The sequence below is a fragment of the Anastrepha obliqua genome, chromosome 5 (assembly GCF_027943255.1).
Source record: "Anastrepha obliqua isolate idAnaObli1 chromosome 5, idAnaObli1_1.0, whole genome shotgun sequence".
NCBI classification, from domain to species: domain Eukaryota; kingdom Metazoa; phylum Arthropoda; class Insecta; order Diptera; family Tephritidae; genus Anastrepha; species Anastrepha obliqua.
In genome coordinates, this window is record NC_072896.1 from 30,652,991 (window position 1) to 30,675,086 (window position 22,096).

At 41.7% G+C, this 22,096-nt stretch overlaps 1 protein-coding gene across 7 annotated transcripts in view; it reads right to left on the reverse strand.

Moving 5' to 3' along the window:
- Positions 1–22,096, reverse strand: part of LOC129249415 (pneumococcal serine-rich repeat protein) — a 221,395-nt gene that overhangs the window by 15,028 nt on the left and 184,271 nt on the right. For 6 of the 7 annotated variants that reach the window (XM_054889220.1, XM_054889224.1, XM_054889219.1 and 3 more), the window contains 6 exons: positions 10,858–11,474; positions 8,647–10,541; positions 8,409–8,567; positions 1,369–2,157; positions 1,035–1,157; positions 195–964 (listed from right to left, as the gene is read on the reverse strand). In XM_054889220.1, the coding sequence (XP_054745195.1) occupies positions 195–964; positions 1,035–1,157; positions 1,369–2,157; positions 8,409–8,567; positions 8,647–10,541; positions 10,858–11,474 (4,353 nt within the window). The remainder of the gene's footprint in view (positions 1–194; positions 965–1,034; positions 1,158–1,368; positions 2,158–8,408; positions 8,568–8,646; positions 10,542–10,857; positions 11,475–22,096) is intronic. The other variant, XM_054889226.1, reaches the window with a different exon arrangement.

Genomic DNA, 22,096 nt, shown 5'->3' on the forward strand with positions numbered 1-22,096 from the left:
CTCCTCATTCCTCCTCCTTCAAATGAGTTACGTTAATAACTATCACAAAAAATAGAAGCACATGTTGAGGTTTCCTGCTTTCCTCTTTAGCTTTACTCACAAATAGTTGACCATCGAGCATATTTTTAAGCAGAAAATTTCTTCAAATAGCGCGAAAGGGAGCTTTGGACCTCTACAATTCGTGCAAAACTTACCTTCATAGTTAGATCGGCATTTTCATTCATCTCACTCAATAGGAAGGCGTCACGTTCCACATCCGTTTTACGATCGTATGGTTGTGGTGATTTAACCTTGAAGACAGGTGTAATTTCATTTGTTATATTCTCATAGTAGTGATCCTCCTCCTCATCATCATCATCATCATCAATATCAACATCATCGCCAACATCCGCATCACGCTCGTCATGATCATCATGTAATCTCAATTCTTTTGGAGGCACACGTTTACTGCGCTCCACGGAACTGTTACGTTCACGTGGCTGTATCTCCCCTGTACGTCGTATCAATTGTGGTTCAACAGCAATTGGACTGTGTCGTAGTAGATCGGGCTTATCATTCAATAATTGCCACTTAGTGGTCGTTTGTGCTTTCGTTTCTGCTGTTAATTCATTTGTTGCTGTCGTTGTTTCTACATTATTTGCTTCGTGTCGTCGCATAGACTTCGTATCTTCGTTACCGCTTATGGTTAAACGTTGACGTGACGGTAGTGAACGCTTTGAAGTGCTCACAATGTTAGTGCTGGTATTCGGTAGAAGTTTCGTTTTCGATTCGTGAACATTGTGGTTATGCGCATTCGGTACGCCGAAGTAAGATAGCTCGTGTTCGCGCAATTTACGTGCACCGCGAGCCTCTTTCACAATCTTAAGCGCTTCACGTTGCTGTTCGGTTGACATGCTACGCTCAGCGATGGCTTGTTTGACTGTAGTGGCCACATGAACTCGGGGATGTTCGCTTGAATGGACAGCTGAAACAAGTGTGAGAAAGCGTCAACAAAATTGTGTGGTGAAAAGAGGTGTGGCAGTTCTAATACTTACCACTCGTAGTAGTTCTGGGCTTGGCTCTTGGCGGCGATTGGGTGCGTTTGAAAGAGTCGCGTTTTTCTAGCGAAATTTGTGGTGAGTGGAGCTCGATGCTCATTATGTTGGATTTGGGCAGATCTATTAGAGGAGAAAAAGTTTATAGAGAACATAACTTAATATCTAAGTAATTGCAGACATTCACTTGGTGCTCCATCTAAACTCTTATTGCGGTTGATCTACTTTATTTACTATCACCCGGCTAACTCCCTTGCCCTCTTCCTCCCGCTAATTCTTATACATATTTCTAGCATTTGCGCTTTCAAAGTCTTCATTTCCCTACTTTAATTACCTGCTTTGTCCAGCACTGTTGATTCTCCCTTTCGCTCCTCGGCCTCTATCTTCCAAATAGTCCGTTGCGCCTTCATACGACTCCAACTACCGCTGGAGTATTCTACGGCGCGCTCATCCTCCTGTGACGAACTCTCCAGCGTACCGCCACCGCTATCACTTTGCTCATTTTCTTGCGCACAAAAGTAGCTTTTCACCTCTTCGTCCGCGCTGTCAGCGCCGTCCTCATCGTGGTATTGTGTCGTGGCTGCAATATCGTACATTCGTCGTAATTGTGAGAGTTGTTGACTCACAGACACATCCGTACTACCGAGTAGTTTTAAGCGCGGCGCCACAAGTGGTGCCGGTGGTAGACACAGCGGGGTCACAAAAGCACTTTGGCTCTCAAAAGATAGTCTGCGACTGGTTGTAGTTGCACTCAATGTCGAAGTACTGCTCGTATTAACAACAGTGTGTGTAGTTAGTTCACGCTCTGTGCTTTCCACAGATGTATTGGAATAACGTCGCGTAGTGCCTTGATAGCTATTCGAGCGCAACATTGGCGTGGGCACAACAATGGGTGGTACCGTAGCCGATTCCAATGAAACTATGCTCAGACGTCGCATAGCCTCATCGAATTCATTTGCAGAGCGCATTGTTTTGATGATGAGCGAAGTGGACTTGAGTCCCTCGTCGAGCATACGCTGATGTTCACGCAGATCTTGCAGTATGAGCTCTTGTGCGCTTGGACGTCGATTTGAGACATTGGGATTGGGGTTTCTGTCAGTGATTGGCATTAACGTGGAAGCACCTGAGTAAAAGTGGTAAGAGTTGGTGTTTTGTTTGGCTTGGTGTTCGGAAAAGATTGGTTTAATTCTTATTTATTTGCTGGTTATTTAGTGGTTGGTTAATAAATGTCTCATAAGATTACTAGCAATAGAGTTGGGTGCTTTTAGAAGGATTAAGGCGCAACGGGAAAGTTAAATGGTATTTCGAGTCAGCATGGATTAGGAGTGATTGGGATCGTGGTGCTAACTCATTCAATTAAGGGCACGTTAGAGGTTTCAGCACCGCAAGAAGAGTAAACACCGTCAGTAAAAGCAGTGGATGTGGCTTAGGATGCCGTGTTTTTGAGTGGAGTGCGTGGTAGAAAAAGTATTCAGCATAGCGAGGAAAAAATGTAAAGGTGTATGGGTATGTAAACAATTAGACTAAAATTTTTTTTTTCTACGAAAGTGTTGCAGTGATATTAAAATTAGTAGAAAGAAAATTTATGTAGTGAATTTATTTACAGAGTGGGTAATTGGACGTCTTGGTAAGGAAGAGTGGATTATAGTATTTTCAATGGTCCTTAACATGGGAATTTATTAAATTTTTTCCACAATAAATTTTAGCTTTCGAGTTGTCATAAAGATCACATCTGGAGCCAACGTAATTTTGCATACAGAGACCCCGCATTAACACCGATAATAAAGTCAGCTTTGAAATCCAACGCAGAATCTCTGTTTCCAAAAAGTGCTACTTTGCACTAAGTAGGCAATTGAGTAGTCAAGTCCTCTCTCGACGAACAAAACTAACACTCTGCAAGGCTCTTATCAGGCCCGTGATAACGTATAGCGCAGAAGCTTGACATCCGACGAGGCATCCCACGCAGTGTTTGAGAGAAAGATTCTGCGGAAGATTTTCGGACCTTTGCACGTTGGCAACGGCGAATATCGTAGGCGGGAAAACAATGAGCTGTATGAGGCTTACGACGATATAGACATAAAAAAAAAAAAATAATTGGCGCGTACACTTCTGTTAGGTGTTTGTCCGAGCTCCTCCTCCTATTTGTGGTGTGCGTCTTGATGTTGTTCCACAAATGGAGGGACCTACAGTTTCAAGCCGACTCCGAACGGCAGATATTTTTATGAGGAGCTTTTTCATGGCAGAAATACACTCGGAGGTTTGCCATTGCCTGCCGAGGGGCGACTGCTATTAGAAAAATGTTTTTATTAATTTTACTTTCACCGAGATTCGAACTAACGACCTCTCCGAATGGTAGTCACGCACCAACCCATTCGGCTACGGCAGCGAATAAAGATGCACCGGCTACGATGGTTGGGCGATGTCGTCCAAATGGATACAAACGCTCTGACTCTGAAAGTATTCGATGTGGTACCAGCTGGACGAAGCAGATGAAAAGATCAGGTGGAAAAGGACTTGGCTTCACTTGGTGTTTCCAACTGGATAAAGAAATGACTGTGGCGCTTTGTTAAACTCGGCCAAAATCGCGTATGCGGTTATCGCTCTAATCAAGAAGACGAAGAAGAGACCGAGGCAGATAATCCTATTTTAATTAAAGGGTCTGGGTGGTCTTATTGTGGTTTTTTAACCAGATGATTGTTTTTGACAGTAGCAGCTCTCTCTTGCTGGCAATCTTGACAAAAAGTCGGGATCACATCGTTGCGGAACGAAATTAATCGCTCTATGTTTCAGCAACGTTGCAGTCTTACAAATATATTGCAAACTTATTCCCAACGCCAAAATTGTGTAGAAGTGAAAATCATCTTTTCTGAGGAATCGTATTTTCATTTCAGCGGCTTGTTAATAAACGAAGCTACCGCATCTATCGATCGGAAAAGCTCTGCGCGGGATCTTCGAGAAGCTAATGCATTCCCAGAGAGGGGCTATTTGGTACCGATATTAAAGAAGTGACATCATTGGCTCATTTGTCATTGCAAAAACTGTGGGAAACATGAATTCTGATTAACAGAGAGCGCTACGAGGACGTGCCACAATCGATCTTTTACGCGCCAAGTTCGGTAATCATGTTGTCAGTCGCCTCGGCGATGCCAATTGGCCGCATTGGAGTTACGATTTGACTTATTTGCGAGCTTTTTTGCCATTACGCTTTTTTCTGAGCTGCTTTGAACTACCGATTTTGTGCGAGCAATCCATTAACGATGGAACAGCTCGCTGTATAAGCCATACCGAGATGTGGACATAGTGAAACGTATTAAAATACAACGGCTGTGCTGGCTTGGCGATGCCTCGAGCATGAATGAAATTGAACAGGCACGACAATCCTTCGATAGAGAGTGCACTGGTGAACGAAGAGGAGGACCTAATCTATGTTGGGGCGATCAAGGTAGACGACGCAGTCTTTTATATTCGGCCAAAACCAACATGCATTTGTAGTGTCATCTAAGTAAGTAAGTAATCCATTAAAGATTCAAGTCCATAGAGTGAATAGCGAGCAATCTATTCTTGGATAGAACCAGAAATCGTCACAAAGGTCTTGAAAAACTTAGCTAACAGGATGCACTGCTGCAAAGTTAATCGAGACTGCCCATTGAATGCAATCGTATGCTATAAATAATGGGAATAGGTGTTTGTTAATGTTTTTTTTTAATTTTTTTTAGAGAAATCACTATATGGATCATGTTTTAGTAGGTAAAACACATTTCACGTCGACGTAGTGGAATACAGTTGTTTGTTTCAATGAGCCGCGTAGTCTACTCATGTTTCCGTTTGCTCTCAATGCAGTTTTTTTGAACTGGCTCGCAAGCTTTATATATAGTTTGTCCTCAAAAGTCAAAGGTAATGTACTTAGAATTCGGAAGACACGCTGGTGCTCACCCCACAAATTTAAAGTTATTAAATCTCAACAATTGACTTCTGCAACGTCTCTCAAGCTGAGTTAGTAGCTATAAAAAAGGCAGCGTTGTAGGTGTGGGGCTCATTTGTCGCAACGCAACCAACTCTAAAAGCCAAGCTGATATAAAATCCCCTCAATGTCAGGGTACTTATTTCTAAGGTCACTAGAGGTTTAAAATATTCTAGAAAATTATTTCTCGGAAAATTTCAGTAGGGATCTTCTCAGACAAAATTTGCATAAAAAGAAGGTAAAAGTTTACAAAAAAATAAAATAGCAAATATTGGGTTGGCAACTAAGTAATTGCGGATTTTTTTATAAACTGTGTACTTAGGTTTTCATGGAATCAAATAACTTTATTCTGTAATGTATTGTTCATTTTGATCAAGGACCTTTTGCCATCTTTCAGGCAGCATCATAATCCATAAGCATCATGAAACTTCTGGTTTTTATTAGCAAAAAACTGAATCTGGTACGATTTGACATCATCATCATTATTGAAATTTTTACCATTCAAGGATTTTTGTTTGTTTGATCGAAACAAAAAATAATCAGCTGGTGCCAGGTCAGGGCAATATGGTGGATGTGGCAAAACAACCCAACCAAGCTCTAATAACTTTTGCCAAGTGGTACTTCTTTGGCCTTGCTGATGGAATGCTTCATGATGGAATACAAAACTTTTTCGATTTGTCAATTCGGGCCGCTTTTCTCCAACTGCATTGTTTAATTTCGTTAGTTGGTCAATGTAGACGGCAGAATTGATCGTTCGGTGGGGTGGTAAGAACTCAAAGTAGACAATTCTTTTGTAATCCCACCAAACTGATAACAAAACCTGCCTTTGATGAAGATCAGCCAGGTTCACCTAATATTGTTGTAAACAACCCATTTTTCATCGCCAGTTATCTTCTTCTTCTTAATTGGCGCGATAACCGCTTACGCGATTTTAGCCAAGTTTAACAAAGCGCGCCAGTCGTTTCTTTCTCTTGCTAACCGGCGCCAATTGGACACACCAAGTGAAGGCAAGTCCTTCTCCATCTGATCTTTCCGACGCAGAGGAGGCCTTCCTCTTCCTCTGCTACCACCAGCTGGTAGCGCATCGAATACTTTCAGAGCCGGAGCGTTTGTTTCCATTCGGACGACATGACCCAGCCAACGTAGCCGCTGGATCTTTATTCGCTGGGCTATGTCTATGTCGTCGTAAAGCTCATACAGCTCATCGTTCCATCGCCTGCGATATTCGCCGTTACCAACGTGCAAAGGTCCAAAAATCTTCCGCAGAATCTTTCTTTCAAACACTCCAAGCGTCGCTTCATCGGATGTTGTCATCGTCTACGCTTTTGCGGCATACGTTAGGACGGGTATGATGAGAGCCTTGTACATCGCCAGTTATGAGTCGTTTTAAAAATGGATGATTTTCATTACGTTTCTATAGCAAATAGCAGCTGTTAATGCGTTTCTTTCAGTTCGTGCGGAACCCATGTATCGAGTTTTTGAACATAGCTAAGTCGTTTTAAGTGATTTTCAATTCATGTATGTGTTACATGAAGCTTCTCTGCCAACTCACGTGTTGTATTGTGACGATCCGACTCGACTGCTGGTTTGATAATGGCGTCATCGACTTCAACTGGACGACCAGAGCGTTTTTCATATTTGAGTGAAAAATCACCAGAACGAAATTTGGCAAACCAATTTTGACACTGCCCTTCTTTTAAGGCTTCGTCACCATAAACAGCACATAACTTTTTAAGAGCTTGCGATGCGGTTTTCCCTTTGCGAAAATAAAAAAGCAAAATATGACGAAAATGTTCCTTTTGATTTTCCATTTTTCAACGAGCGCCTGATCAAAAAACTTGTTTACTGATTGACAGCTGAATTGCCAACTATCAAATAACAAAATGTGTTTTACATTTGTACTCCGTCTGCAAACCGAAAAATTCAGCTGAAGCCATCTACGAGTGAATTCCGCAATTACTTAGTTGCCTACCCAGTTCGCCCTTAAGATACAGGGTTTGGTTGAAAAGTAATGAGCCTTATTTTTTTTAAGCAGTTTTATTAAACCTTTTGGCTTATACAACTATTATAATATTCTTCAAAGTAGGACCCTTCTTCAAAGTAGGACCCCATTTTTTAAACTCATCCGTCGGAATCGCGTTCCATTCGGTTGTCACAGTTTTTTGGATCGCCTCGATGGAGTTGAAACGCTCCCCCTTTAGCTTTCTTTTCAGGCGTGGGAATAAGAAGAAGTCCGGAGGGGACAGGTCTGAGCTGTAGGGAGGGTGGGGAAGCACCGGAACCCCCATGGCCAATGCAGAGGTGCAGAGGAAGGCGGTGTGCGCCGGCGCATTGTCATAATGAAGGGTCCAATTGTTAACGAGGTCGGGCCGAACCCGGGCACGCAGTTTTTCAGCCGAAGGAGCACTTCTTTGTAAAATGCCGCGTTTACAGTGCTTTTTGGAGGTACAAACTGTTTAACTTTACTCAAAATTTGATCAAGTAACGTTGCTCCAACGATCGCTGCATTTTCGCCACTGCAAAATCCCAACACACTTTTAAAACAGCTTTCACGCGCGGAGCGATGTTGACTGCACCGCTGTTGCCAGTGAACTGGGACCGGTTTCTAGTGGAAGGGGAAGGTCCAACAATCATTTTTCCCCACCAGCCAATTCGGTTGATCGCTTGGCAGACGCTCCGCGCGGGAAGGCTCATTACTTTTCAATTAAACCCTGTAGTCAACACATTTTTCTTACTTTCATCTTAAGTGTCCTAGAATTGGGTTTTTGCTCCTAACTATGCACTTTTTCAGAACTTTTTTTGTGTGAAAAAATAATACTTTCAGGAAATTTGGGTAGGTAGGAGTAAAGTAGGCTTTAGTAGTTATTTAATTGTTTGTATGGAAAAATCAAGATGTTATTATTTAAGTACTCACAGTTTTAAGCCAATTCAGTCAAAATAATTATTAGCGGTTATCAAAGAGGTTATTGGCATGCAAAGTGTTAAGACGTTTTTAGTAAAAGTTAATCAAAAATTTTCAATAGTAAAACACACAGCATAAACCATAAAACATTAACTTTTCAGCTCAAAATAATACAAAAATTAATTCAATAGGAGGAGAAGGAGGAGTAGTTTAACAAATTCAAAAACTAAAAGGACAACAAAAATCACATAAATAGTAGATCAACCCACAAAAGGAGTAGCTAAGAGTAAAATACATACATACATACATACATACATATAACTACTTAAAATCCCCGACTAGAATAAGAAAAAAAAGTATATACGAGAATTCAAAAATATTTCTATAGTAAGCATAAAACACTCGAGTAGAGAATTTCTCGTTGCGAGAATACAAAAGCACTACAAACAAGTTAACAGATTATACATAGGTTAGACTTAGTGATAGCAAGAACTTGCTCAAATCTGCTCACCTGCGCTTGGCCAATCGACGCGTGTCGACGTCACCGGTTCCTCCAAACTCAAATTGATTTTGGTAGAGTAACCATTTTGCGCCGAGTGCTCATGGCGTTTCTCAACGATGCGTATACGCTCCGCCACGGACTTATTTATACCGGCTGTTGGTGAGTCGTCTAGCGTAAGAGGGAGCAAAAAATACAAATTACATAAGCGAGTAATGACAAGCGAAGTAATACTAAATTCCATACAAACCTTTTTCACGCACACTCACGCCACCGTTACCGCCGCCCGCTACTGGCTTCAGCTGCACGCCCCACAAAGCATCCGCACTATCGATGTTCTCACCCAAATGGTAGGGTTTCGGCTTGATCGGCTTATTTTTTAGTATGCCGCGTATAGCAGCGATTTCGTCATTTTCATTGTCTGTCGTATCGATGCCACTCGTTGTCGAAGCATAACTACCGCGCGAACCTTCCGCATGTGCGTCACCGCTCACTTTCTGCACTGAAACCGTCACATTTGTGATTGCTGGCATTGCTGGTGTATCGCTGACACCTGGTGGCTCCACCAAGGTGGCTTTGTAAGCCACCACTGAACTGGCGATCGTGCGGTGACGTTGATGATCATCACCGAAATGTGTAACATTAGCACTTGTGGTTGTTGTTGTTGTCGCTGTTGTGACTGCCGCAGTGGCGCTTGCTGACTTGGTGAGACTTTGCAGCGGTCCACTCGTGGTGCGCCGACGACGCCGGAAATTGTTTGTCGGTGGTGGCTTACCATCCGTTTCGACAATATTTACACGTCCCGATTCGGCTGCAAAATGCACCTCGGTCTTGCAGAACTCAACACGTTTTTGCGCATTCTGCGTGCGTTGAAAGAGTATAGAGTTGATATTGACGCCCGTGGTGGTGCCTGGATTGCACTCGGCACTACCTTCATAGCGACTCAATTGCATGTTGGGCTTACTTGGGCACACCTCAGGCGATTCGTAGAAACCATTCAGATGCACCTGTGAGGTTTTTCGTAAATTCTCACGCACATATTGACTCTCGTCCACTGCAATCGAATGCCGTTTGTGCAAGTCCTCGTCGGGTGTGCGGCGTGCTGGCGACTTTGCGGCACGATAATGCGGCTGTGTGACAGTTTTGGCCGGCTCGCCAAAGTGTATGACTGTGGCGCGTGCAGCGGCAGGTGTTGTTTCGGTGGGCGACCAGTTGCCCAGCTCGCCCGAACGTCCCAGTCCGCTATCTGTGGAAGCATCCATGCGTAACATGGATTTGCTATCGGGTGGCGACATCTTTTCGAAACCGTACGATTTGCGACGCGAATGCCACTCTGACGAGTTAGTGTCTTTGACTTTTTGACGTGACTCCAAACTGTTGGAGGGATGTTTGAGGTTGCCCGTAGCAGCGTGCTGCGCTAAAGTGCCGCTCTCTGGTGAGGCGCGCTGTGTGCCTACCGCTTTGAAAGCCGACTGGTGGTGTGGTAGTGGTGGTGGTGGTGTCGAGATCTCTGGTGAGCCTTCGGGTGTCAGTTGACGCATTAAAGGTGTGGCTAATTTTCGGCGCACACTCTGCTGCACTTCAATATGTTCATCGGCAGCGGGCAGTTGTTGATATGCAATGAAATCGTCCTTGTACAATGACTCATCCGATAGTTTTTTCAAACGACCACGTATCTCTTTCAGTGACTCGGCTGTTAGCAGCGTGCTATGTTTGCTGTTACCTGTGATTTTGACCACCTCTTTGGGCCCGTGCAGTATACTCTCGAGTGCCGCTAGATCGACGTGATTATTGCGCATAGCGGTAGTTAGACGGCGTCCACTCTCCAGTTCGGCGCGCATGCGTGACACACTCACCGAACTGGCTGGCAAATCGAAGGGCACACGCCGTGCAGTGCTTGGCGATTGCTGCTGCGCTTGATCGCTGCTGGTATTGAAAGTATTGTTCGGCGAGGACGATGACTGAAAGGAGCGCCGCAATTTGCTGACACGACGCCACTCATTCGACTCGGCGACCGCTTCGTTCGACTCCCACTCGTTGCTGAGGTCGTCGGTGGAGATAGAATGTGAACGTTGCAGCAATGTCGTGCTGGACGATTGACCACCGAATGGTTGTTGTTGGCGACGTAGCTGGCGTGTGGACAAGCTATTGGTGGTAGTAAAAGTGAAAAAATGTTAAAAGAATTTTCGTTTAAGTGGCAAAAACAAAAAAAAAATTAGTCAACTACTTCACACTTTTTATTGTAAATAGCCTTCTTTTCATGCAAATCTTCCGTAAAGAAAACGAATTATTAATCGGCACGTTGCTTTGCATTAGCACCAGCAGCTGCTCAGCGTTAAATGACAATTAAATTGAATTGAAAACTGCGTTGCGCAGACAACTCAATTGAAATTAATTTTGTTTTTTTTTTTCCAATAATACTTCACATTCAAAACTGTTATTTTCACTCAAATATACTCACCGTAAATCATCGTCTTTGGCGTTGTCATTCGCCGCTGATGCTGCTGCCTGCGTCGTTAGCCGCGCAGCGCCTGCAGAACCCGCGTAATGCCGGAAACTTTCCAAGTCACGTCGACGCGTTGGTGTTGCTTCGAACAGTTCACTTTGTTGGTTTTGTTGTTGTGCTTGTTGCTCGCGCTGGTGGTGGTGGTGATGGTGGTTGTGGCGGTGGTGTTGGTGTTGGTGGCAAGGCATATGCGACTCATCTGCGTCGTCAGCCAAAGCAGTCACAGCCGCACAACAATCATCACAATCAGCGACGCCTACGCGCGATTTGGCTGGATTGCTGTTTTGGCCATATAGAGTAGCTTGTTCCAAATGACGTGCGCTGCGTTGTGGCTGCTGCTGCTGCTGCCATGTTTTTGTACCAGTCACTGTACCATTCGAACTATGCTTTGTTGTTGCTGTGTTGCTTTTTGGTGACTTTATTGCTTCGCTGCTCGTGGCTCGACTGTTGTTGTCAACGCCGCCACTGCCAACAATTGCATGTAGGCTCACCTTACCAACGGCTCGCTTGTGGGTGTTCATTGTTGTTACTGAGTTGTTGCTGCTGCTGTTGCTGCCGCCGCTGCTGCTTTTCTGTACAATTCAAAGAAAGGCAAATTTGGTGCTTGAGTTTTTAATTTTCTTCTGGTTGTTGTTTTATGAAATAAAAGTAAATAAATGGCAATTAACATATTTTGTGGTTGCTTTAGAAGTTTTTCAATGTAAATCGATACTCGAACTTAAAGCAAAGAATATCAGATTAAGAAAAAAACTTATAAATTTTAGTTGCCTTTATTGATTGGCAGAAGATTGATTATAATCTTCTAAGTCATATATTTTATACCTGTTTTTTTTTTCGTTTGTCAGCCAGCCACAACTTTTTCTTATTTTTTGGCTACGTGCTAATACAAATGAACATCGATGGCATAGTTTTGTGGTTGCCCACGCGACATAAGATTTTTAGAAAATTTTTTGTACTGACGTGCAAAGTGAAATTGGCATAATTTGTGGGGGTGAGCTGGCTTTAATAACCAATTATTTGTTTTCAATAAGTCAGTTTTTAAGCAACCGAAATATTTACAAGTTTAAGTGGTGAAGTATGAAATTTTTATGAAAATTCATTGACGCATTTTTTCTTTACACTAAGAAGAAACAAAGAAGAGTTTTCAGTATTCAGCATTTCCGTGGATTGTACTAAATCATATAGTATTTTACTAAAATCCTTATTAAAGTGACCAACAATCGACCTGCGCGAACTCACCTCCAGCTGTACGAGTAAAATACAGTACAACAGCCGAGGCTTAGTCCGAGCAGAATATATATTTTAGATGTACATAGTAAGGATGTCAGGCATTAGCTATTTTTGAAGTTTCGAAAAACTGTGGATTATTTGTGATTTCTTACGAAGCATATGAAACGGAAGCAGAAAAACCCATCATATACAAGGTGAACTCCAAAATAAACAAGAATGGCGCCATAAAAATGTTTTTGATGGCGCCATCTCTTTAATGAGTTAGTGCGTTGCAAGTTTAATCCCTAGCTGACTTCCTGTGAAAGCTTGTTAACATTCGGTTCAGCGGAAGCGAAGTTATTGCGTCCAAAGTGTCAGTATGTTTGTGTCATCGGTACAAAAATGAGTTTCGAACAAAGAGCTAATATCAAATTTTGTTTTAAAATCGTTAAAACGTTTACCGAAACATTTGAATTGATGAAAAAAGTTTATGGCGATGATTGTCTATCTCGTGCCAGAGTATATGACTGGTTTACACGTTTCAGAGACGGTTGTAAGGACATAAATGACAATGAACATATGGACCGCCCAAAAACAGTAATCACCGAAAACTCCATAGAAATTGTTCGTAATTTTATCAAAAATGAACGGAAATCATCCTAGAAATTCATGGAATCGAAGTTGATTATCTCCAAAACATCGATTTATCGCATTTTCATTGATCATTTGGGCTTACGAAAGGTCTGTGCACGTTTCATTCCGCACAAGTTAACTGAGGACCAAAAATTGCTCAGAATTCAACATTCGAAAGATCTCATTAAAGAGGCGAGAAAAGACGAGAACTGGTGTTGCAACGTAGTGTTTTCAACATAAACCTGAAACTAAGCGTCAAAGTGGTGAATGGAAGGCCCCAGACGAGCCCAAAAAAAAAAATCGCATTTGGAGAAGTCAAAAATCAAGTCGATACTCATTTGTTTTTATGACTCCAAGGCAATTGTCCACAAGGAGCTCGTGGCAACGGGCCAAACCGTCAATGTAAATATCTATCCTGGCGTTTTGAAGTATTTTATGCGTCGCATTCGTCGAATTCGCTCTGAATACCGCGAAGAATAATGCACCATCTCATCGATCCACTCTTGTAATTGAGTTTTTGACTAGAAATCGCATTTTAACCATCAATCACTCAGCGTGTTCACCTGATATGGCTCCCTGTAACTTCTACCTATTCGGCAAATTGCTTTTGGCTATGAAAGGAAAACGTTTTGCGTCCGTAGAGGTCATCCAAAAGGCTTGTACCGACATCCTGAAGCACATTCCGGTGAATGACCTGAAACACTCTTTCGAAAAGCTTTTAGATCACGCAAAACAGTGTATCGAGACCAGAGGGGACTATTTTGAATAAATAAGCTCGAAGTTATCAGAGCCAAGCTCCTGCCGTTTCGATTTTAGCTCAGTCTTGTTTATTTTGGACTTCACCTGGTATATAATTGGCGCATACACCCTTTTCGAGTGTTTGGCCGAGCTCCTTCTCCTATTTGTGGTGTGCATCTTTATGTTGTTGCACAAATGGAGGGACCTACAGTTTCAAGCCGACTCCGAACGGCAGATATTTTGTATGAGGAGCTTTTTTCAAGACAGAAATACACTCGTAGACTGCCATTGTCTGCCGAGGGGCGACCACTATTAGAAAAAACTTTTTCTTAATTTTCGTGTTCCACCGAGATTTGAACCTATGTTCTCTGTGAATTTCGAATGGTAGTCAGGCCCCAACCCATTTGACTACGGCGGCCGCTTAGGTTAGGTTAAGTCCTTTGACGTACCTGGGGCAGTCAGCGGGTCCTTATTATACCACCGGAACTATCCTATCCTAACTCTACTTGGTCTTTTGTAAACCAGTTCGTGGCCTTTAAAAAGCTGGGTATATTGGCTAGTTTGGGATTCGTAATATCCGCAATGTTGTTCAGAAAAGTGAGACCGAGCAATCCCAACCGCCTGCTACACAGAGGCATGCCCCGCATAGAAGGTGTGCTACTGTTTCTTCTATTCTATATCCTGGAAGCTTCTAAAATAGACATTAGATGATGCCCCTAATTTACTGGCTTGCCCTTTTATTAGGTAGTGCCTGGATAGGACTCCTACTATGATTCTTAGATCCTTCCTACGTAATTTAGAAGAAGTAGACTTCAAGGTAAACTCTTAGTGCGACTCATGTTCTACTCACGCCACGTTTGTCTACTGATGGCACAGGTGTTTAACTGGTTCCAGTTGGAATTAACAACAGCAATGGAGTGACTGTCCATTAAAAGTTTACAGGTTGCCAATGGAATGGGTATGTCGACCTTTTCTTGACTAATTTGGAGCGAGAAGCCGAGTTTAGCTAACTCATCCGCCTTGCAGTTACCTTTAATATTACTATGTCCTGGGAGGGAGAGTAGCTTATAAGAAGCGACTCCGTTTTCATTGTTTATTACACCATTTTCCCAGTCCCAGAAAATTAATTGTATAGGGCTTATAGAAGGTTTTAGCTAGCTTTTATAGGTATGTATTCACCGAGTCACAAAAGTCGGGGGTGTTAGGAATACCAAGAAGCATCCCAAGTATGCAAGAGAATTGCTGGTAGTTTGTTGTTGTTGTTGTTGTAGCAGTATCTTTGCCCTGTCAGTGTAGCGTAATCACCGGTCGTCTTCGTCTAGCTCATCTAACGGTAGGCCCAGGAAACTAGCTGTTTCGACGGGTTGGGTCCAGAGGGAGAGGAGTGGGCCTGGTTGTTTGTCCTGAGCTTCGGTGATTCCCTTTTAGCACCGCTTTGGTGGCTAGTTGTCTACAATATAGGTCAATTGGCAATAAATACAGATCATATTGCAACGCGCAAAACCCTTTCGTAATATTTGCATAGACCATCCTAGAAAAAGAAGGGATTTTTGAAGCTTTACGATCACAAAAAAGTGGGAAATCTGCCGGCTGAGTGCCTAAAGGCTGATGCGAATGCCACAGTTAAAATAGAATATCCTTTTCGAGATACCTAGAAATTAAGCGATATTAGTAAATCTGCCCAAAAATGGTAAACTCTTGGATTCCAACAACTGGAGGGGTATTGCACTGTTGAACGCTTGTTGAGCCAATAAAGCCAATGTAAGCTAAATTCGAGGAAAACCGCTCCATTAACGTCATGCGAGTGATAATTGAAAAAGCGTTTGACTCTCTCAAAAAAGAATGGCTTTGCTTCAAAGGCTTCCCTCCTTAGAGAGGATGGGTATTCCGAGAAAAATCATAAATTTAATTAAAAATGGCTCTACAATTGTAGAGTTTTTCCTAATGGACAGCTCAGTGAAGCTTTAGTCTCTACTACTGGGGTCCAACAAGCGTGTGTCTCGTCCCCTCTGTTATTTATCGTTGTAGTAGACTAGATTTTCCCCAAAAACTGAGTCGAATATTTACTCATTAAATCGTAGAGGAAATTAAACTTACTTCAGCAAGAGCTTGCAGGTTCTAAATTAGAAAAAAAAAATTTTTTTAAAAGACAAATGAATGCATATCAAAACTCGCAACGCCGCGTTGTTTGCAATGAGAAAAGAAACCATTGCTGACGTTGACAGTTTTTGCTATTTGGGAAGTACCATCTCCATAGATGGGGGTGCAAAAAATGGCACTTACAACCAAATAAAAAAAGCACGTAACTCATTTGCTAGGCTTCGAAATATATGGCGCTCTAACAGCATCAGAACTTGCACAAATCTTACAATTTTTTTAAGCGTGCGTTAAGTCCTTGTCATTGTACTGATCCGAAACTGGGCTTGTGACAGCAACCGCGAACGCAATGGGGCAAACATTCATAAAAAGGTGTCTTACGATTTGGTGGCCAAGAGTAATAACAAACGACAAAAAGCCTCAACAATGAAATAAAGAAGAGAAAATATAGATGGATAGGCCATACTCTGCGAAAGCCTTGCGCTGAAATACCGCATGCGACCTTGACTTGGAACCCACAAGGAACGAGGAGAAGAGGCAGACCACCGATGACTTGGTGTAAGACTATTCGCAATGAAACTGGAAAATGGCTTAATAAACTGAGACTTATTGCTAGAAATAGAAGTGTTTGAAAAGCTTTTGTTGAATTCTTAACCTCCTAAAGGAGTAATGGAATATATAATAATAATATGGTACGGTAGCTTCTCAAACAATATTGCTGCAATTTGTTAAAATTGTTCAACTGTTGCAGAATAAAGAATATCTAAATCCCGTAAACCATTCAAGGATAACGGGATTATAAGTACGGGATCCCGAGCATGCCACGATCGTAATTATAGAGAAAATTTACATCGCTAGCGTAGTTTCAACACCCTGTTTGTCTTCCGTTTGTAATAAATGTGGTGAAGCGTTTTTCTTATTTAAATTCAGCTGTAATAGATGTTACCGAATTCATCTCGCTTACTTAGATAAGCTGCATAAGCCCAAACGGCAATTGAGTTAGTGCACAACTTTCCCGGTGTATCTTCTCAATAATTTTTCTTTTCGAAATCAATAAGAATTTCCGTTTGCACTTTAGTCCCTATTCATCTCTATATATCCACTCGTACCTGAACACTTTTGTGTTTGCTGTTTATATGCGATTAATCAAAACCCCATTCAAATCTTCCCACTAACACGGTAATCTGCATAAACTTCTCTTATGAACTCAACTATAAATAGAATACGTGTTTCATAAAAAGACCAACCGCCAGTTGGGATTTCCATTTGTCAGCGCATCCTACGGTGAACCAACCACCTTTACATGCCCGCGTTTTACATTTAAACAACAAACGCAGCTCTGCCGTCAACTAAATCTTCTTCTTCTTCAAAAAGAGGTGTGCCCATTCAGTCAACACAAACGGCGCTTTCAATTTACTATAACAAAAGTTTTCATTGAGAGTCATAACTTTGAAGTGTCAATGCGTTTTTCTATATGAATTCAATTGTGCGCATGTATGTGTGCATGCATGTGGGAATATTGAATTATTAATCCAAACGATTTATTGCTGTTCATCGCTCGTTGCCTTAATCTCTCTTAATCTCCTTAATCTTTAGAGAGCCTAAAATCACCAACTCATGCTTTAAATTAAACTGTATTAGCGCAATAAACCTGTCGCCACTTAAGAGCCTGTATACTTACATATAATACCAATAAACACCCAGCATGCGCTGCTCTGCCATAACGGAAAGGTATATACGAATGAGTAATGAGCAACGCAATAACAAATCAGCAGATATAGAAATCAGAGAGCATACATTTTCTTCTTTGTTTTGCCTGCTCAGTCTCACTTAGTGGAGTTTTTATTAATGCAGGGTGACAGTAAATTTAATATTTCAAGGTTGTACGGCAAAAATGCTTCGAAAGGCGTGTCATATGGGCCGGTCGTAAGTGGGTGCTAGCTATGGGGCGGTCAAAACAATATATGGCATCTACCACATTCGCTACAACTATCAAATCGAAGAAATTCTCCAAAGATTTACTGTAATCCAACGGATTAGATCGACTGAGCGAAATGCCAGGAAAGCTTTTATTTTAACACCGATTGGAGGACGAAAAAGAGGGCGCCTCCGAAGTAGATATATGTCGTCGAATTAGATCTTAAGGAAATGAACGTACACAACTGGAGAGATATGGATAGGATAAAGTGGAGAAAATCGTTGATGAAGCTATGGTCCACCGCGAATTGTGAAGCTAAGAAGAAGAGAAGATAAAGAAACTCCTATCGGTTGAGTCATTTTTAATAAGTTGCAGTCTGAAAATACCTTGAGAAGAGTGAATACTATCCATGGCGTAAATTCTCCATATGCTCATAGGAGTGGAAACTGGACGAAGAAAGCTATTGTGTCAATAGACATAAATGCAGCTCCACCTTAAAGAAATGCTAGAGTGGCTCCAGGGTGGGCATCTGCCGAGGAAGCGGTAGGGTATAGTGTCAGTGGGCGCATGTACCACATACCAGTGGTGGGATGAAACCTTTCATAGTATTTCTGACATTTTGATTTCAATTTCCTTACACACAAAACAACAAAACAAAAATACTTAACCAGAATTTAAAAAAATTGGTTCACATAGTACAGGGATCAACCATATCATTGAAAATGGACAAGATCGGCGAATAACCCAATTTCGTAATAAAGGTAATTTTAAAAATGCTAAGAATTCAATATTTTAGTTCCTAGAACTCAATATTTTAGTTCGAAGGCAAACCCCCGAATGTGTTTCCCTCATGGAAAAGATCCTCATAAAAACCATTTACATCCCGAGGCGGCGCAAAGCTTAAATCATGCACTAACCGCTCGACTATATTGGCCCCCCAGATTCTTCTTCTTCTTGATTGACGCGATAACCGCTTGCGCGGTTTTGGCCGAGTTTAATAAAGCGCACGAGTCGCTTCTTTCTCGTGCTAGCGAAGCCAGTGAGATACACTCAGTGAAGCCAAGTTCTTTCCACCTGACATTTCCAAAGCAGATGAGGGTTTTCCCCTTTCTCTGCTTCCACCAGCTGGTACCTCAACCAATACTTTCAGAATCTGGGCGTTTGTATTCATTCGGACGGCATGACCTAGCCAACGAGGCCGCTGCGCTACGATTTTGTCGTCGCAAAGCTCATACAGCTTATCGTTCCATCGGGTACGATACTAACCTTCGCCAACTGCCAATGGTCCAAAAATCTTCTGCAGTATCTTTCTGTCAAATATTCTAGATTCCAATGGGCATCAGAATGCCTGCGCAGATACGAGTAGTCTCAAGTTTATTATACCTCGGGAGAGGCTCTCACTCATTCAGAGCTTCTCTTCCTTCCGCAGACAATCAAGCTGGGATGAAAACGGTTCGGTAATTGCCACTAGAGTGTGTTAAAGAATATATCCCTACTATCTGTGCGATAGCAAAACGTTAATCTGAATGGTGTAAGATAGAACTCAGCTAATCGAGTTCAAGCATGCAAGTCGCGCTGGCTTTCCCTGTTTTCAAGTTGGGTAGAAAGATTTTGCAGACAGAAGAGCTAATCTGGACACCTGCAGAATATCGCTTTTTGAGCCACAGTGAAGGGAATTTACTGAATTTACCTTAAAAAACGAATATACGACTCGTCCCCATAATATCAACGAGGTACTGGACTACGTGGACATAAAATTGCCACATTTGGTGCTCCATTGACTTTTTAAGAGACGTAAAGATCGAGAAGAAGTGGCGTGAAGGGCACTGCATGAGTGAATGGCTTGCACATTGAAGAATGCGCTTACAATTCCCTGATAATTGCTTCCTTGAGGAACTGAATAGTTTAGTTACAGTTTCCTGTAGTAGCTTATTGGAATCGCAAAAATCAGGTTGGCTTTACATGCATGTAGAGAAAAGACTGATGAAACCTTTCCTTGGCAGCACAAGCGACCTCTGTGGCCACCGAGTGAGCAAGAAATCTTGATGAAAAAGCAGCCCATCTTGCCTAAGCTAACCTATTACCTGAAGCTTCGTACACACAATAAATTTTACTTTACATTTACTTCTTATACAGAAATTTTCATAGTCTTTTCTCTGACTCTCTGTCACAAGAAAGGCTTTGACTGTATTTGCTTTACGTATTTGGATTATTTCGGTATAATTTCGAAATCATTTCTGGATTATCCACAAAACCTCATCATTTGAGAAGTCGAGCGGGATCAAATAGCAACTGCGCGCCAGCCAATTGATTCTGCAAGCCCGCTTATCAAGGTGACTACCTAACTTCGTGTGGAAGAGAACGGAAGTTTGATGTGCCATGTGGGATGATGAGCCAACTGGCTGAAACCAAAGATCAGTCGACCAGGTTCCTATGATAAATTTCAGTTCACACAAAGTAGGCGATTATGGCTACGCAGCTAAAATGGAGCTTCAGTTAGTAATTCGGAGGAAAAGTATAGACAAATGGTGCCAAAATCCAAAACCTACATCAAATCGGCACGCTGAGTATGTAATAGCCTTGCGAGAGTCATATATTATATATCGGCCGACCGAACCCAGATGCGGCAATTTTTTTTGTTAACGCTCGAGGTGAAATTTTTATGAAAATCCCTGGTCGCTGGTAGCCGCGATAACTTCGTCAATTTAACGAATTTTGTCATGAAATTTTGCAAAGAGTTCTTTGAAAGTATGATAACCAGAATCTTAAAAAAAAATCGATTTTTTTAATCCGGGGAATGGGAATCCCCCTTAACATCGGTGCTGAAATGAGATTGGATATTTTCAACGTAAAGTTTCAGCTACTTTTTCAAAGAGAATCCTGTATATTGAAAATAAATTTGTAATATATTATTTTCCATTGAAGTTCAAGTGCGAAGCGATATATTTCATTCCAAGGAGCTGTAATGCTGAGTGAGCACAGTGGAGCGGAAAGGAGCTGTCACTGTGTAAATGACACATTACTTAGGAATATACCCCTATTTCGTCCACATTCCTCACCTTCCAAGAATATATATCATACTAAGTATATCTTTCTATCTAAAACTACATTCGATGCGCGCTGAAATGACTGTTGTTAATTTTTGTTCATTTTTTCTTGTCTTACAATTCGACTGCTGCTACTTGATTGTTGACACTGCTGTTGGATTATCGTCGCTCTCTGCGTTTTGTTTGTTTTTGTTAAGTTTTGTTTTCGATTAAAGCGGTTGTCGTTAAGCTGGCTGGCTGGTTGGTTGGTTCGTTGCTTGGTTAGTTGGTCGAATGTTGGTCGTTTTGTGCAGATTTGGAGATTTGCGATTTGCGTCTGCGTGATTATGTTAATTCCAACCTCGCAGTCATAGCCGGTCACACAACACCACCATGGCAATGACCGAAAATTGCGAACTGTGTTTGGCCTCAGCAGTGGCGGCAGGCAATGCCCATTCTTCGCCCTTCTACTTCGTTACCCGCACGCCGGCTTTTACGTTCATTTCTGTGCTCACGCTTTTGTTATGCGAATTATAGCCGCCCGCCTTTGACGTTGAAGTGAAAGAATCCATGCTTATGTATGTATGTATGCTAGTATGTCTGTGTTATGTATGTATGTGTGAATTTATACATTTATGTGTGTGTGTGTAGCGTTGAGAAAAGGGCATCTGAACCCGCCTGAAAGAAAGGCAATTTTCTGCGCACGGAACTTGTCGATGATTTGTGTGGGCGTCACACAAAAACCAAAGACAGCAAATTGATGGAGGATTTACAATATCAAAATTTCGTGCGTGGTTAATTAAGTTGCTACAGAGAGAATATTTAATGTTTTTGTGGTTGTTGTTGGTGTTATAATAAATCAAATTTTAATTGGAGGTACTGTAAAATTTCTTGAGAATTGGAAAATTTCCACTTTCTGTAGTTGAATTGAAATTAAAATTTTTTTAGTGAACCATTTCCTCAGAATATAAAAAATTTTAAGTGATATGGCAAGTCGTTGAACTGCTTGTACGTATGTTTGTATGTATATAATTGGGCAGTGATATTTGTATGTCTTTTGAGTTTAGATGCTCATAATTCGGTTTACACATTCATACTCGTGCATTCTTTGTTAGGTGTTTGGGTTGAGGCTCTGCTCTAGTTGAATTTGCCTCACAATTGGAGTGACTTACAGTTCTGTGTCACCTTTGAATGGCAAATTGGTTTTATGAAAAATGTGAATGATAAGGAAAATCATATAATTCTTCGCTGAGTTTTGGACTCGATGGAAATTTCTTTGATTTATATGAATTTATTAGCGAAGTGCTCACTTGGAACTGTATCTTTGGTTGGTTGGAGAGAGTGGAGATATTTCAACTTTTTGCCACTAAGTTCCTTTATCACAATTGGAGGAAGGACTGAAAGATCGAATTTCAATTCCGCGGGCACTTAGAGAGCATACGAGAGTTCTTTACGCTAGGATCCAAAGTCGAAAGTCGTACTTTGTGTGTAGAGTCCTTGAGTATTATATTAGAGAAATACATTTTTTAACATTTTAAAATAAATAATCCTATTTTATTTATACAAAAGTATT